The following is a 24,903-nucleotide window of genomic DNA, read 5'->3' as shown; positions in this document are numbered from 1 at the left end:
TCCTAGTAGACAGAGACACACACAGAGACACAGAGACACACACAGAGACACTCACAGACACACACAGAGACACACAGAGACACAGAGAGACACGTGACCCACACCCAAAGAGTCCAGCAGGTAGCTGTTAACTTCAATTAGCTCCTAGTAGACACAGAGACACACACAGAGACACAAAGACACACACAGAGACACGCACAGAGACACAGCGTAGAGACACGTGACCCACACCCAAAGAGTCCAGCAGGTAGCTGTTAACTTCAATTAGCTCCTAGTAGACAGAGACACACACAGAGACACAGAGACATACACAGAGACACACACAGAGACACAGCGGAGAGACACGTGACCAACACCCAAAGAGTCCAGCAGGTAGCTGTTAACTTGTATTAGCTCCTAGTAGACACAGAGACACACACAGAGACACACACAGAGACACACACAGAGACACACACAGAGACACACAGAGAGACACACACAGAGACACACAGAGAGACTCACACAGAGACTCACACAGAGACACACAGACACACACAGAGACACACACAGAGACACAGAGAGACACGTGACCAACACCCAAAGAGTCCAGCAGGGAGCTGTTAACTTCAATTAGCTCCTGGTAGACACACACAGAGACACACACAGAGACACACAGAGACACGTGACCAACACCCAAAGAGTCCAGCAAGTAGCTGTTAACTTGTATTAGCTCCTAGGAGACACAGAGACACACACAGAGAGACACAGAGAGACACAGAGAGACACAGAGAGACACGTGACCAACACCCAAAGAGTCCAGCAGGTAGCTGTTAACTTGTATTAGCTCCTAGTAGACACAGAGAGACACACACAGAGACACACACAGAGACACACAGAGACACACACAGAGACACACACAGAGACACACACAGAGACACACACAGAGACACAGAGAGACACGTGACCAACACCCAAAGAGTCCAGCAGGTAGCTGTTAACTTGTATTAGCTCCTAGTAGACACACACAGAGACACACAGAGACACACACAGAGACACACACAGAGACACACACAGAGACACACAGAGAGACACACACAGAGACACAGAGACACACACAGAGACACACACAGAGACACACACAGAGACACACAGAGAGACACGTGACCAACACCCAAAGAGTCCAGCAGGGAGCTGTTAACTTGTATTAGCTCCTAGTAGACACAGAGACACACAGAGAGACACACAGAGACACACACACAGAGACTCACACAGAGACACACACAGAGACACACACAGAGACACACACAGAGACACTCACAGACACACACAGAGACACACAGAGACACACAGAGACACGTGACCCACACCTAAAGAGTCCAGCAGGGAGCTGTTAACTTGTATTAGCTCCTAGTAGACACAGAGACACACAGAGAGACACACAGAGACACACACACAGAGACTCACACAGAGACACACACAGAGACACACACAGAGACACACACAGAGACACTCACAGACACACACAGAGACACACAGAGACACACAGAGACACGTGACCCACACCTAAAGAGTCCAGCAGGGAGCTGTTAACTTGTATTAGCTCCTAGTAGACACACACAGAGACACACACAGAGAGACACACAGAGACACACACAGTGACACACACAGAGACACACACAGAGACACACAGAGACACAAACAGAGACACACACAGAGACTCACACAGAGACACACACAGAGACACACAGAGACACACACAGAGACACACAGAGAGACACACACAGAGAGACACAGAGACACACAGAGACTCACACAGAGACACACACAGAGACTCACACAGAGACACACAGAGAGACACACACAGAGACACACACAGAGACACACACAGAGACTCACACAGAGACTCACACAGAGACACACACAGAGACTCACACAGAGACACACAGAGAGACACACACAGAGACACACACAGAGACACGTGACCCACACCCAAAGAGTCCAGCAGGTAGCTGTTAACTTGTATTAGCTCCTAGTAGACACACACAGAGACACAGAGACACACACAGAGACACACACAGAGACACAGAGACACACAGAGACACACAGAGAGACTCACACAGAGACACACACAGAGACACAGAGACTCACACAGAGACTCACACAGAGACACACAGAGACTCACACAGAGACTCACACAGAGACTCACACAGAGACACACACAGAGACTCACAGAGACTCACACAGAGACACACAGAGAGACTCACACAGAGACACACACAGAGACACAGAGACTCACACAGAGACTCACACAGAGACACACAGAGACACACACAGAGACACTCACAGAGACTCACACAGAGACACACAGAGAGACTGACACAGAGACACACACAGAGACACAGAGACTCACACAGAGACTCACACAGAGACACACAGAGACACACACAGAGACACTCACAGATACTCACACAGAGACACACAGAGAGACACGTGACCAACACCCAAAGAGTCCAGCAGGGAGCTGTTAACTTGTATCAGCTCCTGGTAGACACAGAGACACACAGAGAGAGACACATACAGAGACACACACAGAGACACAGAGACACACACAGAGACACACAGAGAGAGACACACACAGAGACACACACAGAGACACAGAGACACACACAGAGACACACACAGAGACACACACAGAGACACACACAGAGACACGTGACCAACACCCAAAGAGTCCAGCAGGGAGCTGTTAACTTGTATTAGCTCCTAGTATACACACACAGAGACACAGAGACACACACAGAGACACACACAGAGACACGTGACCAACACCCAAAGAGTCCAGCAGGTAGCTGTTAACTTCAATTAGCTCCTGGTAGACACAGAGACACACACAGAGACACACACAGAGACACACACAGAGACACACACAGAGACACACACAGAGACACACACAGAGACACACACAGGGACACACACAGAGACACACACAGAGACACACACAGAGACTCACACAGAGACACACACAGACACACAGAGACACACACAGAGACACACAGAGACACACAGAGACACACAGAGACTCACACAGAGACACACAGAGACACACACAGAGACACACAGAGACACACAGAGACACACACAGAGACTCACACAGAGAGACACAGAGACACACACAGAGACACACACAGAGACACACAGAGACACACAGAGACTCACACAGAGACTCACACAGAGACACACAGAGACACACACAGAGACACACATAGAGACACACACAGAGACTCACACACAGAGACACACACAGAGACTCACACAGAGACACACACAGAGACACACAGAGACACACACAGAGACACAGAGACACAGAGAGACACACAGAGACACACAGAGACACACACAGAGACTCACACAGAGACACACACAGAGACACAGAGAGACACACACAGAGACTCACACAGAGACACACACAGAGACTCACACAGAGACACACACAGAGACACAGAGACACACACAGAGACTCACATAGAGACTCACACAGAGACACACAGAGACACACACAGAGACACAGAGACACAGAGAGACACACAGAGACACACAGAGACACACACAGAGACTCACACAGAGACACACACAGAGACACAGAGAGACACACACAGAGACTCACACAGAGACACACACAGAGACTCACACAGAGACACACACAGAGACACAGAGACACACACAGAGACTCACATAGAGACTCACACAGAGACACAGAGACACACACAGAGACACAGAGAGACACAGAGAGACACACACAGAGACACAGAGAGACTCACACAGAGACACACACAGAGACACAGAGACACAGAGACAGACACACAGACACACACAGAGACACACACAGAGACACACAGAGACACAGAGACACACACAGAGACACACAGAGACACACACAGAGACACACACAGAGACACACACAGAGACACACACAGAGACACACACAGAGACACAGCGCAGAGACACACACAGAGACACACAGAGACACACACAGAGACACACACAGAGACACACACAGAGACACACACAGAGACACACACAGAGACACACACAGAGACACACACAGAGACACACAGAGAGACACACACAGAGACACTCACAGAGACACACAGAGACACACACAGAGACACACACAGAGACACACACAGAGACTCACACAGAGACACACACAGAGACACACACAGAGACACACACAGAGACACACACAGAGACACACACAGAGACACAGAGAGACACACAGAGACACACAGAGACACACACAGAGACTCACACAGAGACACACACAGAGACACAGAGAGACACACACAGAGACTCACACAGAGACACACACAGAGACTCACACAGAGACACACACAGAGACACAGAGACACACACAGAGACTCACATAGAGACTCACACAGAGACACAGAGACACACACAGAGACACACGCAGAGACTCACACAGAGACACACACAGAGACACAGAGAGACACACACAGAGACTCACACAGAGACACACACAGAGACTCACACAGAGACACACACAGAGACACAGAGACACACACAGAGACTCACATAGAGACTCACACAGAGACACAGAGACACACACAGAGACACAGAGAGACACAGAGAGACACACACAGAGACACAGAGAGACTCACACAGAGACACACACATAGACACAGAGACACAGAGACAGACACACAGACACACACAGAGACACACACAGAGACACAGAGACACACACAGAGACACACAGGGACACACACAGAGACACACAGAGAGACACACACAGAGACACTCACAGAGACACACAGAGACACACAGAGACACACACAGAGACACACACAGAGACACACACAGAGACTCACACAGAGACACACACAGAGACACACACAGAGACACACACAGAGACACACACAGAGACACACACAGAGACACACACAGAGACACACACAGAGACACTCACAGAGACACACAGAGACACACAGAGACACACACAGAGACACACACAGAGACACACACAGAGACACACAGAGACACACACAGAGACACACACAGAGACACAGAGACACAGCGGAGAGAAACAGAGAGACACACACAGAGACACACCCAGAGAATCCAGCAGATAGCTGTTAACTTCAATTAGCTCATAGTAGACACACAGAGACACACACAGAGACACACACAGAGACACAGAGAGACTCACACAGAGACTCACACAGAGACTCACACAGAGACACAGAGACACACACAGAGACACAGAGAGACTCACACAGAGACTCACACAGAGACACACACAGAGACACAGAGACACACACATAGACACACACAGAGACACACACAGAGACACACACAGAGACTCACACAGAGACACACACAGAGACACACACAGAGACACACACAGAGACACTCACAGAGACACACAGAGACACACAGAGACACACACAGAGACACACACAGAGACACACACAGAGACACACAGAGACACACACAGAGACACACACAGAGACACAGAGACACAGCGGAGAGAAACAGAGAGACACACACAGAGACACACCCAGAGAATCCAGCAGATAGCTGTTAACTTCAATTAGCTCATAGTAGACACACAGAGACACACACAGAGACACACACAGAGACACAGAGACACACACATAGACACACACAGAGACACACACAGAGACACACACAGAGACTCACACAGAGACACACAGAGACACACACAGAGACACACACAGAGACACACACAGAGACACACAGAGACACACACAGAGACACACACAGAGACACACACAGAGACACACACAGAGACACAGAGAGACACGTGACCAACACCCAAAGAGTCCAGCAGGTAGCTGTTAACTTGTATTAGCTCCTAGTAGACACACACAGAGACACACAGAGACACACACAGAGACACACACAGAGACACACACAGAGACACACAGAGAGACACACACAGAGACACAGAGACACACACAGAGACACACACAGAGACACACACAGAGACACACAGAGAGACACGTGACCAACACCCAAAGAGTCCAGCAGGGAGCTGTTAACTTGTATTAGCTCCTAGTAGACACAGAGACACACAGAGAGACACACAGAGACACACACACAGAGACTCACACAGAGACACACACAGAGACACACACAGAGACACACACAGAGACACTCACAGACACACACAGAGACACACAGAGACACACAGAGACACGTGACCCACACCTAAAGAGTCCAGCAGGGAGCTGTTAACTTGTATTAGCTCCTAGTAGACACAGAGACACACAGAGAGACACACAGAGACACACACACAGAGACTCACACAGAGACACACACAGAGACACACACAGAGACACACACAGAGACACTCACAGACACACACAGAGACACACAGAGACACACAGAGACACGTGACCCACACCTAAAGAGTCCAGCAGGGAGCTGTTAACTTGTATTAGCTCCTAGTAGACACACACAGAGACACACACAGAGAGACACACAGAGACACACACAGTGACACACACAGAGACACACACAGAGACACACAGAGACACAAACAGAGACACACACAGAGACTCACACAGAGACACACACAGAGACACACAGAGACACACACAGAGACACACAGAGAGACACACACAGAGAGACACAGAGACACACAGAGACTCACACAGAGACACACACAGAGACTCACACAGAGACACACAGAGAGACACACACAGAGACACACACAGAGACACACACAGAGACTCACACAGAGACTCACACAGAGACACACACAGAGACTCACACAGAGACACACAGAGAGACACACACAGAGACACACACAGAGACACGTGACCCACACCCAAAGAGTCCAGCAGGTAGCTGTTAACTTGTATTAGCTCCTAGTAGACACACACAGAGACACAGAGACACACACAGAGACACACACAGAGACACAGAGACACACAGAGACACACAGAGAGACTCACACAGAGACACACACAGAGACACAGAGACTCACACAGAGACTCACACAGAGACACACAGAGACTCACACAGAGACTCACACAGAGACTCACACAGAGACACACACAGAGACTCACAGAGACTCACACAGAGACACACAGAGAGACTCACACAGAGACACACACAGAGACACAGAGACTCACACAGAGACTCACACAGAGACACACAGAGACACACACAGAGACACTCACAGAGACTCACACAGAGACACACAGAGAGACTGACACAGAGACACACACAGAGACACAGAGACTCACACAGAGACTCACACAGAGACACACAGAGACACACACAGAGACACTCACAGATACTCACACAGAGACACACAGAGAGACACGTGACCAACACCCAAAGAGTCCAGCAGGGAGCTGTTAACTTGTATCAGCTCCTGGTAGACACAGAGACACACAGAGAGAGACACATACAGAGACACACACAGAGACACAGAGACACACACAGAGACACACAGAGAGAGACACACACAGAGACACACACAGAGACACAGAGACACACACAGAGACACACACAGAGACACACACAGAGACACACACAGAGACACGTGACCAACACCCAAAGAGTCCAGCAGGGAGCTGTTAACTTGTATTAGCTCCTAGTATACACACACAGAGACACAGAGACACACACAGAGACACACACAGAGACACGTGACCAACACCCAAAGAGTCCAGCAGGTAGCTGTTAACTTCAATTAGCTCCTGGTAGACACAGAGACACACACAGAGACACACACAGAGACACACACAGAGACACACACAGAGACACACACAGAGACACACACAGAGACACACACAGGGACACACACAGAGACACACACAGAGACACACACAGAGACTCACACAGAGACACACACAGACACACAGAGACACACACAGAGACACACAGAGACACACAGAGACACACAGAGACTCACACAGAGACACACAGAGACACACACAGAGACACACAGAGACACACAGAGACACACACAGAGACTCACACAGAGAGACACAGAGACACACACAGAGACACACACAGAGACACACAGAGACACACAGAGACTCACACAGAGACTCACACAGAGACACACAGAGACACACACAGAGACACACATAGAGACACACACAGAGACTCACACACAGAGACACACACAGAGACTCACACAGAGACACACACAGAGACACACAGAGACACACACAGAGACACAGAGACACAGAGAGACACACAGAGACACACAGAGACACACACAGAGACTCACACAGAGACACACACAGAGACACAGAGAGACACACACAGAGACTCACACAGAGACACACACAGAGACTCACACAGAGACACACACAGAGACACAGAGACACACACAGAGACTCACATAGAGACTCACACAGAGACACACAGAGACACACACAGAGACACAGAGACACAGAGAGACACACAGAGACACACAGAGACACACACAGAGACTCACACAGAGACACACACAGAGACACAGAGAGACACACACAGAGACTCACACAGAGACACACACAGAGACTCACACAGAGACACACACAGAGACACAGAGACACACACAGAGACTCACATAGAGACTCACACAGAGACACAGAGACACACACAGAGACACAGAGAGACACAGAGAGACACACACAGAGACACAGAGAGACTCACACAGAGACACACACAGAGACACAGAGACACAGAGACAGACACACAGACACACACAGAGACACACACAGAGACACACAGAGACACAGAGACACACACAGAGACACACAGAGACACACACAGAGACACACACAGAGACACACACAGAGACACACACAGAGACACACACAGAGACACAGCGCAGAGACACACACAGAGACACACAGAGACACACACAGAGACACACACAGAGACACACACAGAGACACACACAGAGACACACACAGAGACACACACAGAGACACACACAGAGACACACAGAGAGACACACACAGAGACACTCACAGAGACACACAGAGACACACACAGAGACACACACAGAGACACACACAGAGACTCACACAGAGACACACACAGAGACACACACAGAGACACACACAGAGACACACACAGAGACACACACAGAGACACAGAGAGACACACAGAGACACACAGAGACACACACAGAGACTCACACAGAGACACACACAGAGACACAGAGAGACACACACAGAGACTCACACAGAGACACACACAGAGACTCACACAGAGACACACACAGAGACACAGAGACACACACAGAGACTCACATAGAGACTCACACAGAGACACAGAGACACACACAGAGACACACGCAGAGACTCACACAGAGACACACACAGAGACACAGAGAGACACACACAGAGACTCACACAGAGACACACACAGAGACTCACACAGAGACACACACAGAGACACAGAGACACACACAGAGACTCACATAGAGACTCACACAGAGACACAGAGACACACACAGAGACACAGAGAGACACAGAGAGACACACACAGAGACACAGAGAGACTCACACAGAGACACACACATAGACACAGAGACACAGAGACAGACACACAGACACACACAGAGACACACACAGAGACACAGAGACACACACAGAGACACACAGGGACACACACAGAGACACACAGAGAGACACACACAGAGACACTCACAGAGACACACAGAGACACACAGAGACACACACAGAGACACACACAGAGACACACACAGAGACTCACACAGAGACACACACAGAGACACACACAGAGACACACACAGAGACACACACAGAGACACACACAGAGACACACACAGAGACACACACAGAGACACTCACAGAGACACACAGAGACACACAGAGACACACACAGAGACACACACAGAGACACACACAGAGACACACAGAGACACACACAGAGACACACACAGAGACACAGAGACACAGCGGAGAGAAACAGAGAGACACACACAGAGACACACCCAGAGAATCCAGCAGATAGCTGTTAACTTCAATTAGCTCATAGTAGACACACAGAGACACACACAGAGACACACACAGAGACACAGAGAGACTCACACAGAGACTCACACAGAGACTCACACAGAGACACAGAGACACACACAGAGACACAGAGAGACTCACACAGAGACTCACACAGAGACACACACAGAGACACAGAGACACACACATAGACACACACAGAGACACACACAGAGACACACACAGAGACTCACACAGAGACACACACAGAGACACAGAGACTCACACAGAGACTCACACAGAGACACACACAGAGACACACACACAGAGACACACACAGAGACACACACAGAGACACACACAGAGACACACACAGAGACACTCACAGAGACACACAGAGACACACAGAGACACACACAGAGACACACACAGAGACACACACAGAGACACACAGAGACACACACAGAGACACACACAGAGACACAGAGACACAGCGGAGAGAAACAGAGAGACACACACAGAGACACACCCAGAGAATCCAGCAGATAGCTGTTAACTTCAATTAGCTCATAGTAGACACACAGAGACACACACAGAGACACACACAGAGACACAGAGACACACACATAGACACACACAGAGACACACACAGAGACACACACAGAGACTCACACAGAGACACACAGAGACACACACAGAGACACACACAGAGACACACACAGAGACACACAGAGACACACACAGAGACACACACAGAGACACACACAGAGACACACACAGAGACACAGAGAGACACGTGACCAACACCCAAAGAGTCCAGCAGGTAGCTGTTAACTTGTATTAGCTCCTAGTAGACACACACAGAGACACACAGAGACACACACAGAGACACACACAGAGACACACACAGAGACACACAGAGAGACACACACAGAGACACAGAGACACACACAGAGACACACACAGAGACACACACAGAGACACACAGAGAGACACGTGACCAACACCCAAAGAGTCCAGCAGGGAGCTGTTAACTTGTATTAGCTCCTAGTAGACACAGAGACACACAGAGAGACACACAGAGACACACACACAGAGACTCACACAGAGACACACACAGAGACACACACAGAGACACACACAGAGACACTCACAGACACACACAGAGACACACAGAGACACACAGAGACACGTGACCCACACCTAAAGAGTCCAGCAGGGAGCTGTTAACTTGTATTAGCTCCTAGTAGACACAGAGACACACAGAGAGACACACAGAGACACACACACAGAGACTCACACAGAGACACACACAGAGACACACACAGAGACACACACAGAGACACTCACAGACACACACAGAGACACACAGAGACACACAGAGACACGTGACCCACACCTAAAGAGTCCAGCAGGGAGCTGTTAACTTGTATTAGCTCCTAGTAGACACACACAGAGACACACACAGAGAGACACACAGAGACACACACAGTGACACACACAGAGACACACACAGAGACACACAGAGACACAAACAGAGACACACACAGAGACTCACACAGAGACACACACAGAGACACACAGAGACACACACAGAGACACACAGAGAGACACACACAGAGAGACACAGAGACACACAGAGACTCACACAGAGACACACACAGAGACTCACACAGAGACACACAGAGAGACACACACAGAGACACACACAGAGACACACACAGAGACTCACACAGAGACTCACACAGAGACACACACAGAGACTCACACAGAGACACACAGAGAGACACACACAGAGACACACACAGAGACACGTGACCCACACCCAAAGAGTCCAGCAGGTAGCTGTTAACTTGTATTAGCTCCTAGTAGACACACACAGAGACACAGAGACACACACAGAGACACACACAGAGACACAGAGACACACAGAGACACACAGAGAGACTCACACAGAGACACACACAGAGACACAGAGACTCACACAGAGACTCACACAGAGATACACAGAGACTCACACAGAGACTCACACAGAGACTCACACAGAGACACACACAGAGACTCACAGAGACTCACACAGAGACACACAGAGAGACTCACACAGAGACACACACAGAGACACAGAGACTCACACAGAGACTCACACAGAGACACACAGAGACACACACAGAGACACTCACAGAGACTCACACAGAGACACACAGAGAGACTGACACAGAGACACACACAGAGACACAGAGACTCACACAGAGACTCACACAGAGACACACAGAGACACACACAGAGACACTCACAGATACTCACACAGAGACACACAGAGAGACACGTGACCAACACCCAAAGAGTCCAGCAGGGAGCTGTTAACTTGTATCAGCTCCTGGTAGACACAGAGACACACAGAGAGAGACACATACAGAGACACACACAGAGACACAGAGACACACACAGAGACACACAGAGAGAGACACACACAGAGACACACACAGAGACACAGAGACACACACAGAGACACACACAGAGACACACACAGAGACACACACAGAGACACGTGACCAACACCCAAAGAGTCCAGCAGGGAGCTGTTAACTTGTATTAGCTCCTAGTATACACACACAGAGACACAGAGACACACACAGAGACACACACAGAGACACGTGACCAACACCCAAAGAGTCCAGCAGGTAGCTGTTAACTTCAATTAGCTCCTGGTAGACACAGAGACACACACAGAGACACACACAGAGACACACACAGAGACACACACAGAGACACACACAGAGACACACACAGAGACACACACAGGGACACACACAGAGACACACACAGAGACACACACAGAGACTCACACAGAGACACACACAGACACACAGAGACACACACAGAGACACACAGAGACACACAGAGACACACAGAGACTCACACAGAGACACACAGAGACACACACAGAGACACACAGAGACACACAGAGACACACACAGAGACTCACACAGAGAGACACAGAGACACACACAGAGACACACACAGAGACACACAGAGACACACAGAGACTCACACAGAGACTCACACAGAGACACACAGAGACACACACAGAGACACACATAGAGACACACACAGAGACTCACACACAGAGACACACACAGAGACTCACACAGAGACACACACAGAGACACACAGAGACACACACAGAGACACAGAGACACAGAGAGACACACAGAGACACACAGAGACACACACAGAGACTCACACAGAGACACACACAGAGACACAGAGAGACACACACAGAGACTCACACAGAGACACACACAGAGACTCACACAGAGACACACACAGAGACACAGAGACACACACAGAGACTCACATAGAGACTCACACAGAGACACACAGAGACACACACAGAGACACAGAGACACAGAGAGACACACAGAGACACACAGAGACACACACAGAGACTCACACAGAGACACACACAGAGACACAGAGAGACACACACAGAGACTCACACAGAGACACACACAGAGACTCACACAGAGACACACACAGAGACACAGAGACACACACAGAGACTCACATAGAGACTCACACAGAGACACAGAGACACACACAGAGACACAGAGAGACACAGAGAGACACACACAGAGACACAGAGAGACTCACACAGAGACACACACAGAGACACAGAGACACAGAGACAGACACACAGACACACACAGAGACACACACAGAGACACACAGAGACACAGAGACACACACAGAGACACACAGAGACACACACAGAGACACACACAGAGACACACACAGAGACACACACAGAGACACACACAGAGACACAGCGCAGAGACACACACAGAGACACACAGAGACACACACAGAGACACACACAGAGACACACACAGAGACACACACAGAGACACACACAGAGACACACACAGAGACACACACAGAGACACACAGAGAGACACACACAGAGACACTCACAGAGACACACAGAGACACACACAGAGACACACACAGAGACACACACAGAGACTCACACAGAGACACACACAGAGACACACACAGAGACACACACAGAGACACACACAGAGACACACACAGAGACACAGAGAGACACACAGAGACACACAGAGACACACACAGAGACTCACACAGAGACACACACAGAGACACAGAGAGACACACACAGAGACTCACACAGAGACACACACAGAGACTCACACAGAGACACACACAGAGACACAGAGACACACACAGAGACTCACATAGAGACTCACACAGAGACACAGAGACACACACAGAGACACACGCAGAGACTCACACAGAGACACACACAGAGACACAGAGAGACACACACAGAGACTCACACAGAGACACACACAGAGACTCACACAGAGACACACACAGAGACACAGAGACACACACAGAGACTCACATAGAGACTCACACAGAGACACAGAGACACACACAGAGACACAGAGAGACACAGAGAGACACACACAGAGACACAGAGAGACTCACACAGAGACACACACATAGACACAGAGACACAGAGACAGACACACAGACACACACAGAGACACACACAGAGACACAGAGACACACACAGAGACACACAGGGACACACACAGAGACACACAGAGAGACACACACAGAGACACTCACAGAGACACACAGAGACACACAGAGACACACACAGAGACACACACAGAGACACACACAGAGACTCACACAGAGACACACACAGAGACACACACAGAGACACACACAGAGACACACACAGAGACACACACAGAGACACACACAGAGACACACACAGAGACACTCACAGAGACACACAGAGACACACAGAGACACACACAGAGACACACACAGAGACACACACAGAGACACACAGAGACACACACAGAGACACACACAGAGACACAGAGACACAGCGGAGAGAAACAGAGAGACACACACAGAGACACACCCAGAGAATCCAGCAGATAGCTGTTAACTTCAATTAGCTCATAGTAGACACACAGAGACACACACAGAGACACACACAGAGACACAGAGAGACTCACACAGAGACTCACACAGAGACTCACACAGAGACACAGAGACACACACAGAGACACAGAGAGACTCACACAGAGACTCACACAGAGACACACACAGAGACACAGAGACACACACATAGACACACACAGAGACACACACAGAGACACACACAGAGACTCACACAGAGACACACACAGAGACACAGAGACTCACACAGAGACTCACACAGAGACACACACAGAGACACACACACAGAGACACACACAGAGACTCACACAGAGACACACACAGAGACTCACACAGAGACACACACAGAGACTCACACAGAGACTCACACAGAGACTCAGAGACACACAGAGACACACAGAGACTCATACAGAGACACACACAGAGACACACATAGAGACACACAGAGACACTCACAGAGATGGTAGTGATGGTGGTGATGGTAGTGATGGTGGTAGTGGTGATGGTGGTGATGGTGATGGTGGTGATGGTGTTGATGGTGGTGATGGTGATGGTGGTGATGGTGGTGATGGTGGTAGTAGTGGTAGTGATGGTGGTAGTGATGGTGGTAGTGATGGTAGTGATGGTGGTGGTGATGGTGATGATGGTAGTGATGGTAGTGATGGTGGTAGTGGTGGTAGTGATGGTAGTGATGGTGGTGGTGATGGTGATGATGGTAGTGATGGTGGTGATGGTGATGGTGGTGATGGTAGTGATGGTAGTGATGGTGGTAGTGGTAGTGATGGTAGTGGTGGTAGTGATGATGGTAGTGATGATGGTGATGGTAGTGATGATGGTGATGGTAGTGATGGTAGTGATGGTGGTAGTGATGATGGTAGTGGTAGTGATGGTGATGATGGTGGTAGTGGTGGTGGTAGTGAAGGTAGTGATGGTGGTAGTTGATGGTGGTGATGGTGGTGATGGTGATGGTAGTGATGGTGGTGATGGTGATGATGGTGATGATGGTGGTAGTGATGGTAGTGATGGTGGTGATGGTGATGATGGTGGTAGTGATGGTAGTGATGGTGGTGATGGTGGTGATGGTGATGATGGTAGTGATGGTAGTGATGATGGTGATGATGGTAGTGATGGTGGTAGTGATGGTGGTGATGATGGTGATGGTGATGACGGTGGTAGTGATGGTGGTGATGGTAGTGATGGTGGTGATGGTGGTGATGGTGGTAGTGATGGTAGTGATGGTGGTGATGATGGTGGTAGTGATGGTAGTGATGGTGATGATGGTGGTAGTGATGGTAGTGATGGTGATGATGGTAGTGATGGTGATGATGGTAGTGGTGGTGATGATGGTAGTGGTGGTGATGATGGTGGTAGTGATGGTAGTGATGGTGATGATGGTGGTAGTGATGGTGATGATGGTAGTGATGGTGGTGATGATGGTGGTAGTGATGGTAGTGATGGTGATGATGGTGGTAGTGATGGTGATGATGGTAGTGTTGGTGGTGATGATGGTGGTAGTGATGGTAGTGATGGTGATGATGGTGGTAGTGATGGTGATGATGGTAGTGATGGTAGTGATGGTGGTGATGGTAGTGATGGTGATGATGGTAGTGATGGTGATGATGGTAGTGATGGTGGTGATGATGGTGGTAGTGATGGTAGTGATGGTGATGATGGTGGTAGTGATGGTGATGATGGTAGTGATGGTAGTGATGGTGGTGATGGTAGTGATGGTGATGATGGTGGTAGTGATGGTAGTGATGGTGATGATGGTAGTGATGGTGGTGATGATGGTGGTAGTGATGGTAGTGATGGTGATGATGGTGGTAGTGATGGTGATGATGGTAGTGGTGGTGGTGATGATGGTGGTAGTGATGGTAGTGATGGTGATGATGGTGGTAGTGATGGTGATGATGGTAGTGATGGTAGTGATGGTGGTGATGGTAGTGATGGTGATGATGGTAGTGATGGTGATGATGGTAGTGATGGTGGTGATGATGGTGGTAGTGATGGTAGTGATGGTGATGATGGTGGTAGTGATGGTGATGGTGGTGGTGGTGATGATGGTAGTGATGGTGGTAGTGATGGTGGTGATAGTGATGATGGTGGTAGTGATAGTGATGGTGGTGATGATGGTGGTGATGGTAGTGATGGTGGTGATGGTGGTGATGATGGTGGTAGTGATGGTAGTGATGGTGATGATGGTGGTAGTGATGGTAGGGGTGGTGGTGGTGGTAGTGATGGTGGTGATGGTAGTGATGGTGGTAGTGATGGTGGTGATGGTAGGGGTGGTGGTGGTGGTAGTGATGGTGATGATGGTAGTGATGGTGGTGATGATGGTGGTAGTGATGGTAGTGATGGTGATGATGGTGGTAGTGATGGTGATGATGGTAGTGATGGTAGTGATGGTGGTGATGGTAGTGATGGTGATGATGGTGGTAGTGATGGTAGTGATGGTGATGATGGTAGTGATGGTGGTGATGATGGTGGTAGTGATGGTAGTGATGGTGATGATGGTGGTAGTGATGGTGATGATGGTAGTGGTGGTGGTGATGATGGTGGTAGTGATGGTAGTGATGGTGATGATGGTGGTAGTGATGGTGATGATGGTAGTGATGGTAGTGATGGTGGTGATGGTAGTGATGGTGATGATGGTAGTGATGGTGATGATGGTAGTGATGGTGGTGATGATGGTGGTAGTGATGGTAGTGATGGTGATGATGGTGGTAGTGATGGTGATGGTGGTGGTGGTGATGATGGTAGTGATGGTGGTAGTGATGGTGGTGATAGTGATGATGGTGGTAGTGATAGTGATGGTGGTGATGATGGTGGTGATGGTAGTGATGGTGGTGATGGTGGTGATGATGGTGGTAGTGATGGTAGTGATGGTGATGATGGTGGTAGTGATGGTAGGGGTGGTGGTGGTGGTAGTGATGGTGGTGATGGTAGTGATGGTGGTAGTGATGGTGGTGATGGTAGGGGTGGTGGTGGTGGTAGTGATGGTGGTGATGGTAGTGATGGTGGTAGTGATGGTGGTGATGGTAGTGATGGTAGTGATGGTGATGATGGTGGTAGTGATGGTGATGATGGTAGTGGTGGTGGTGGTGTGAGTCTTAAAGGTCGTGACCTCCAGCCTCCGGAAGATCTTTTCCAGGTCGCGAGGCTCCGCCCCCTCCCCTCCAGGCCCCGCCCCTTCCCCTCCAGGCCCCGCCCCTTCCCCTCCAGGCCCCGCCCCCTCCGTTGCCATGGCGATCAGCAGCCCCTCCCCCTCCCTCGCGAGCGCGTCCATGGCAACCAGCACCGGGTTCATGATGGCTGGGAACTAAAACAACAACAACAACATTAACAACATTAATAATAATAACATTAATAACAATAACATTAATAACAACAATAACAACATTAACATTCATAACATTAACACAACAATAACAACAACAATAACATTAATAATAACAATAATAACATTAATAATAACAATAACAACAACAACATTAACATTAATAATAACAACAATAACATTAACACAACAATAACAACAACAACAATAACATTAATAACAATAACAACAACAACATTAATAATAACATTAATAATAACAACATTAACAATAACATTAATAACAATAACACAACAATAACAACATTAATAACAATAACACAACAACAACAATAATAATAACAACAATAACAACAACATTAACATTAATAATAACATTAATAACAATAACATTAACACAACAATAACAACAACAATAATAACATTAACACAACAACAACAACAATAACATTAATAACAATAACAACAATAACAACATTAATAACAATAACACAACAACAACAATAATAATAATAACAACAATAACAACAACATTAACATTAATAATAACATTAATAACAATAACATTAACACAACAATAACAACAACAATAACATTAATAACAATAACAACAATAACAACATTAATAACAATAACACAACAACAATAATAATAATAACAACAATAACAACAACATTAACATTAATAATAACATTAATAACAATAACATTAACACAACAATAACAACAACAATAATAACATTAACACAACAACAACAATAACATTAATAACAATAACAACCATAATACCATTAATAACAATAACATTAACACAACAATAACATTAATAACAACAATAACAATAACATTAATAACAATAACAACAATAACAACAACAACATTAACATTAATAACAACAACAATAACAACATTAATAACAATAACACAACAACAATAATAATAATAACAACAATAACAACAACATTAACATTAATAATAACATTAATAACAATAACATTAACACAACAATAACAACAACAATAATAACATTAACACAACAACAACAATAACATTAATAACAATAACAACCATAATACCATTAATAACAATAACATTAACACAACAATAACATTAATAACAACAATAACAATAACATTAATAACAATAACAACAATAACAACAACAACATTAACATTAATAACAACAACAATAACAACATTAATAACAATAACACAACAACAACAATAATAATAATAACAACAACATTAACATTAATAATAACATTAATAACAATAACATTAATAACAACAACAACAACATTAACATTAATAACAATAACACAACAATAACAACAACAATAACATTAATAACAATAACAACAATAACAACATTAATAACAATAACACAACAACAACAATAATAATAATAACAACAATAACAACAACATTAACATTAATAATAACATTAATAACAATAACATTAATAACAACAACAACAACATTAACATTAATAACAATAACACAACAACAACAATAACATTAATAACAATAACAACAATAACAACATTAATAACAATAACACAACAACAACAATAATAATAATAACAACAATAACAACAACATTAACATTAATAATAACATTAATAACAATAACATTAATAACAACAACAACATTAACATTAATAACAATAACAACAACAATAACAACATTAACAATAACAACCATAATACCATTAATAACAATAACATTAACACAACAATAACATTAATAACAACAACAATAACATTAATAACAATAACAACAATAACAACAACATTAACATTAATAACAACAACAATAACAACAACATTAATAACAATAACAACAATAACAACAACAACATCAACAACAACAACATCAACAACAACAATAACAACACAACATTAACACAACAACAACAATAATAACATTAACAATAACAACAATAATACCATTAACACAACAATAACACAATAACAATAATAACAACAACAATAACAACAACAATAATAACATTAATAACAATAACAACATTAACAATAACACAACAATAACAACAACAACAATAATAACATTAATAACAATAACAACAACAATAACAACAATAACAACATTAACAACAACAATAACAACATTAACAACAACAATAACACAATAACAACAACAATAACAACAATAACAACAACAATAACAACAATAACAACAACAATAACAACAACAATAACAACAACAATAACAACAACAACAACAACAATAACAACAATAACAACAACAATAACACAACAACAATAACACAACAATAACACAACAATAACAACAACAACAATAACACAATAACAACAACAATAACACAATAACAACTTTAACAACAACAACAATACAATTAACATCACAGCACGTCACCGACTTTACACCGCTAACGGTGGACACGCCCCCCCCTCAGTGAGGCCACGCCCCCCCTCAGTGAGGCCACGCCCCCCTAAGTGAGGCCACGCCCCCTCAGTGAGGCCACGCCACCCTCAGTGAGGGCACGCCCCCCTCAGTGAGGACACGCCCCCTCAGTGAGGCCACGCCCCCCTCAGTGAGGCCACGCACCCTCCCTCAGTGAGGCCACGCCCCCCTCAGTGAGGCCACGCACCCTCCCTCAGTGAGGACACGCCCCCCTCAGTGAGGACACGCCCCCCCCTCTCAGGCCACGCCCCACCTCAGTGAGGCAACGCTAGTTAGCGCTAGCTGGTGGTGTTAGTGTCAGTTAGTGTTAGCGCTAGTTAGCACTATTTAGCGCTAGTTAGCTTTAGTTAGCGCTAGCTGTTGGTGTTAGTGTCAGTTAGTGTTAGCGCTAGTTAGCACTAGTTAGCGCTAGTTAGCGTTAGTTAGCGCTAGCTGGTGGTGTTAGTGTCAGTTAGTGTTAGCGCTAGTTAGCACTATTTAGCGCTAGTTAGCGTTAGCGGCACTAGTTAGTGCTAGTTAGCGCTAGTTAGCACTAGTTAGCGCTAGTTAGCGTTAGTTAGCGCTAGCTGGTGGTGTTAGTGTCACTTAGTGTTAGCGCTAGTTAGCACTATTTAGCGCTAGTTAGCGTTAGCGGCACTAGTTAGTGCTAGTTAGCGCTAGTTAGCACTAGTTAGCGCTAGTTAGCGTTAGTTAGCGCTAGCTGGTGGTGTTAGTGTCACTTAGTGTTAGCGCTAGTTAGCACTATTTAGCGCTAGTTAGCGTTAGCGGCACTAGTTAGTGCTAGTTAGCGCTAGTTAGAGTGCTAGTTAGTGCTAGTTAGTGTTAGTTAGCGCTAGCTGTTGGTGTTAGTGTCAGTTAGTGTTAGCGCTAGTTAGCACTAGTTAGCGCTAGTTAGCGCTAGTTAGCGGCACTAGTTAGTGCTAGTTAGCGCTAGCTGGTGGTGTTAGTGTCAGTTAGTGTTAGCGCTAGTTAGCACTAGTTAGCGTTAGTTAGCGGCACTAGTTAGTGCTAGCTGGTGGTGTTAGTGTCAGTTAGTGTTAGCGCTAGTTAGCACTAGTTAGCGCTAGTTAGCGTTAGTTAGCGCTAGCTGTTGGTGTTAGTGTCAGTTAGTGTTAGCGCTAGTTAGCACTAGTTAGCGCTAGTTAGCGCTAGTTAGCGTTAGTTAGCGGCACTAGTTAGTGCTAGTTAGCGCTAGTTAGAGTGCTAGTTAGTGCTAGTTAGCGCTAGTTAGCACTAGTTAGCACCAGTTAGCGCTAGTTAGCGTTCGTTAGCGGCACTAGTTAGTGCTAGTTAGCGCTAGTTAGAGTGCTAGTTAGTGCTAGTTAGTGCTAGTTGTGCTAGTTAGTGCTAGTTGTGCTAGTTAGTGCTAGTTGTGGTAGTTAGTGCTAGTTGTGGTAGTTAGTGCTAGTTGTGGTAGTTAGTGCTAGTTAGTGCTAGTTAGAGTGCAAGTTAGTGCTAGTTGTGGTAGTTGTGGTAGTTAGTGCTAGTTAGAGTGCTAGTTAGTGCTAGTTGTGGTAGTTAGTGCTAGTTGTGGTAGTTAGTGCTAGTTGTGGTAGTTAGTGCTAGTTAGTGCTAGTTAGAGTGCTAGTTAGTGCTAGTTGTGGTAGTTGTGGTAGTTAGTGCTAGTTGTGGTAGTTGTGGTAGTTAGTGCTAGTTGTGGTAGTTAATGCTAGTTGTGGTAGTTAGTGCTAGTTAGTGCTAGTTGTGGTAGTTAGTGCTAGTTGTGGTAGTTAGTGCTAGTTAGTGCTAGTTAGAGTGCTAGTTAGTGCTAGTTGTGGTAGTTGTGGTAGTTAGTGCTAGTTGTGGTAGTTGTGGTAGTTAGTGCTAGTTGTGGTAGTTGTGGTAGTTAGTGCTAGTTAGAGTGCTAGTTAGTGCTAGTTGTGGTAGTTAGTGCTAGTTGCGGTGGTTAGTGCTAGTTGTGTTAGTTAGTGCTAGTTGTGGTAGTTAGTGCAAGTTGTGGAAGTTAGTGCTAGTTAGTGCTAGTTGTGGTAGTTAGTGCTAGTTGTGGTAGTTAGTGCTAGTTGTGGTAGTTAGTGCTAGTTAGTGCTAGTTGTGGTAGTTAGTGCTAGTTGTGGTAGTTAGTGCTAGTTGTGGTAGTTAGTGCTAGTTAGTGCTAGTTAGTGCTAGTTGTGGTAGTTAGTGCTAGTTGTGGTAGTTAGTACTAGTTAGTGCTAGTTAGTGCTAGTTGTGGTAGTTAGTGCTAGTTGTGGTAGTTAGTGCTAGTTGTGGTAGTTAGTGCTAGTTGTGGTAGTTAGTGGTAGTTAGTGCTAGTTGTGGTAGTTAGTGCTAGTTGTGGTAGTTAGTGCTAGTTAGTGCTAGTTAATGCTAGTTAGTGCTAGTTGTGCTAGTTGTGATAGTTAGTGCTAGTTGTGGTAGTTAGTGCTAGTTGTGGTAGTTAGTGCTAGTTAGTGGTAGTTAGTGCTAGTTGTGGTAGTTAGTGCTAGTTGTGGTAGTTAGTGCTAGTTAGTGCTAGTTAGTGCTAGTTGTGGTAGTTAGTGCTAGTTGTGGTAGTTAGTGCTAGTTGTGGTAGTTGTGGTAGTTAGTGCTAGTTAGTGCTAGTTAGAGTGCTAGTTGTGGTAGTTAGTGCTAGTTGTGCTAGTTGTGGTAGTTAGTGCTAGTTGTGCTAGTTGTGGTAGTTAGTGCTAGTTAAAGTGCTAGTTAGTGCTAGTTAGAGTGCTAGTTAGTGCTAGTTAGAGTGCTAGTTAGTGCTAGTTAGAGTGCTAGTTAGTGCTAGTTAGTGCTAGTTAGTGCTAGTTAGTGCTAGTTGTGGTAGTTATAGTGCTAGTTAGTGCTAGTTAGAGTGCTAGTTAGTGCTAGTTAGTGCTAGTTAGTGCTAGTTGTGGTAGTTAGTGCTAGTTGTGCTAGTTGTGGTAGTTAGTGCTAGTTGTGCTAGTTGTGGTAGTTAGTGCTAGTTAAAGTGCTAGTTAGTGCTAGTTAGAGTGCTAGTTAGTGCTAGTTAGAGTGCTAGTTAGTGCTAGTTAGAGTGCTAGTTAGTGCTAGTTAGTGCTAGTTAGTGCTAGTTAGTGCTAGTTGTGGTAGTTATAGTGCTAGTTAGTGCTAGTTAGAGTGCTAGTTAGTGCTAGTTAGTGGTAGTTAGTGCTAGTTGTGCTAGTTGTGGTAGTTACCTGCTCGACGCGCCTTCTCACAGCTGCCACGAGCAACTTGGTGCAGCGAGGAACCAAAGTGTTGGTGATGATAACACGTAGAGATCCCAGCCTGTAACAACATTAACTATCACTAGTTAACTAGTTAACATCACTAGTTAACATCACTAGTTAACACGTTAAAGTGTTGGTGATGATAACACGTAGAGATCCCAGCCTGTAACAACATTAACTATCACTAGTTAACTAGTTAACATCACTAGTTAACATCACTAGTTAACACGTTAAAGTGTTGGTGATGATAACACGTAGAGATCCCAGCCTGTAACAACATTAACTAGTTAACACTAGTTAACTAGTTAACTAGTTAACATCACTAGTTAACACGTTAAAGTGTTGGTGATGATAACACGTAGAGATCCCAGCCTGTAACAACATTAACTAGTTAACTATCACTAGTTATAACTAGTTAACTAGTGTTAGTTAACTAGTTAACATCACTAGTTAACACGTTAAAGTGTTGGTGATGATAACACGTAGAGATCCCAGCCTGTAACAACATTAACTAGTTAACTAGTTAACATCACTAGTTAACTAGTTAACTAGTGTTAGTTAACTAGTTAACATCACTAGTTAACACGTTAAAGTGTTGGTGATGATAACACGTAGAGATCCCAGCCTGTAACAACATTAACTAGTTAACTAGTTAACATCACTAGTTATAACTAGTTAACTAGTTAACATCACTAGTTATCACGTTAAAGTGTTGGTGATGATAACACGTAGAGATCCCAGCCTGTAACAACATTAACTAGTTAACTATCACTAGTTAACTAGTTAACATCACTAGTTATCACGTTAAAGTGTTGGTGATGATAACACGTAGAGATCCCAGCCTGTAACAACATTAACTAGTTAACTATCACTAGTTATAACTAGTTAACTAGTGTTAGTTAACTAGTTAACATCACTAGTTAACACGTTAAAGTGTTGGTGATGATAACACGTAGAGAT

General features: G+C 45.8%; 1 protein-coding gene across 2 annotated transcripts in view; it reads right to left on the bottom strand.

Moving 5' to 3' along the window:
• The window catches only part of MVK (mevalonate kinase), a 58,188-nt gene that overhangs the window by 19,590 nt on the left and 13,695 nt on the right, over positions 1 to 24,903 (bottom strand). For both annotated transcript variants that reach the window (XM_076059269.1, XM_076059270.1), the window contains exons 3-4: positions 23,911 to 24,001; positions 18,127 to 18,321 (exon numbers count right to left, since the gene is read on the bottom strand). In XM_076059269.1, coding sequence (XP_075915384.1) covers positions 18,127 to 18,321; positions 23,911 to 24,001 — 286 coding nt within the window. The remainder of the gene's footprint in view (positions 1 to 18,126; positions 18,322 to 23,910; positions 24,002 to 24,903) is intronic.

This window comes from Petromyzon marinus, assembly GCF_048934315.1.
Source record: "Petromyzon marinus isolate PM22_M1 ecotype Great Lakes invasive population chromosome 85 unlocalized genomic scaffold, UKy_Petmar_22M1.pri1.0 chr85_unloc.2, whole genome shotgun sequence".
In the NCBI taxonomy this organism is placed as follows: domain Eukaryota; kingdom Metazoa; phylum Chordata; class Hyperoartia; order Petromyzontiformes; family Petromyzontidae; genus Petromyzon; species Petromyzon marinus.
This window is presented reverse-complemented; position numbering and strand designations above follow the sequence as displayed.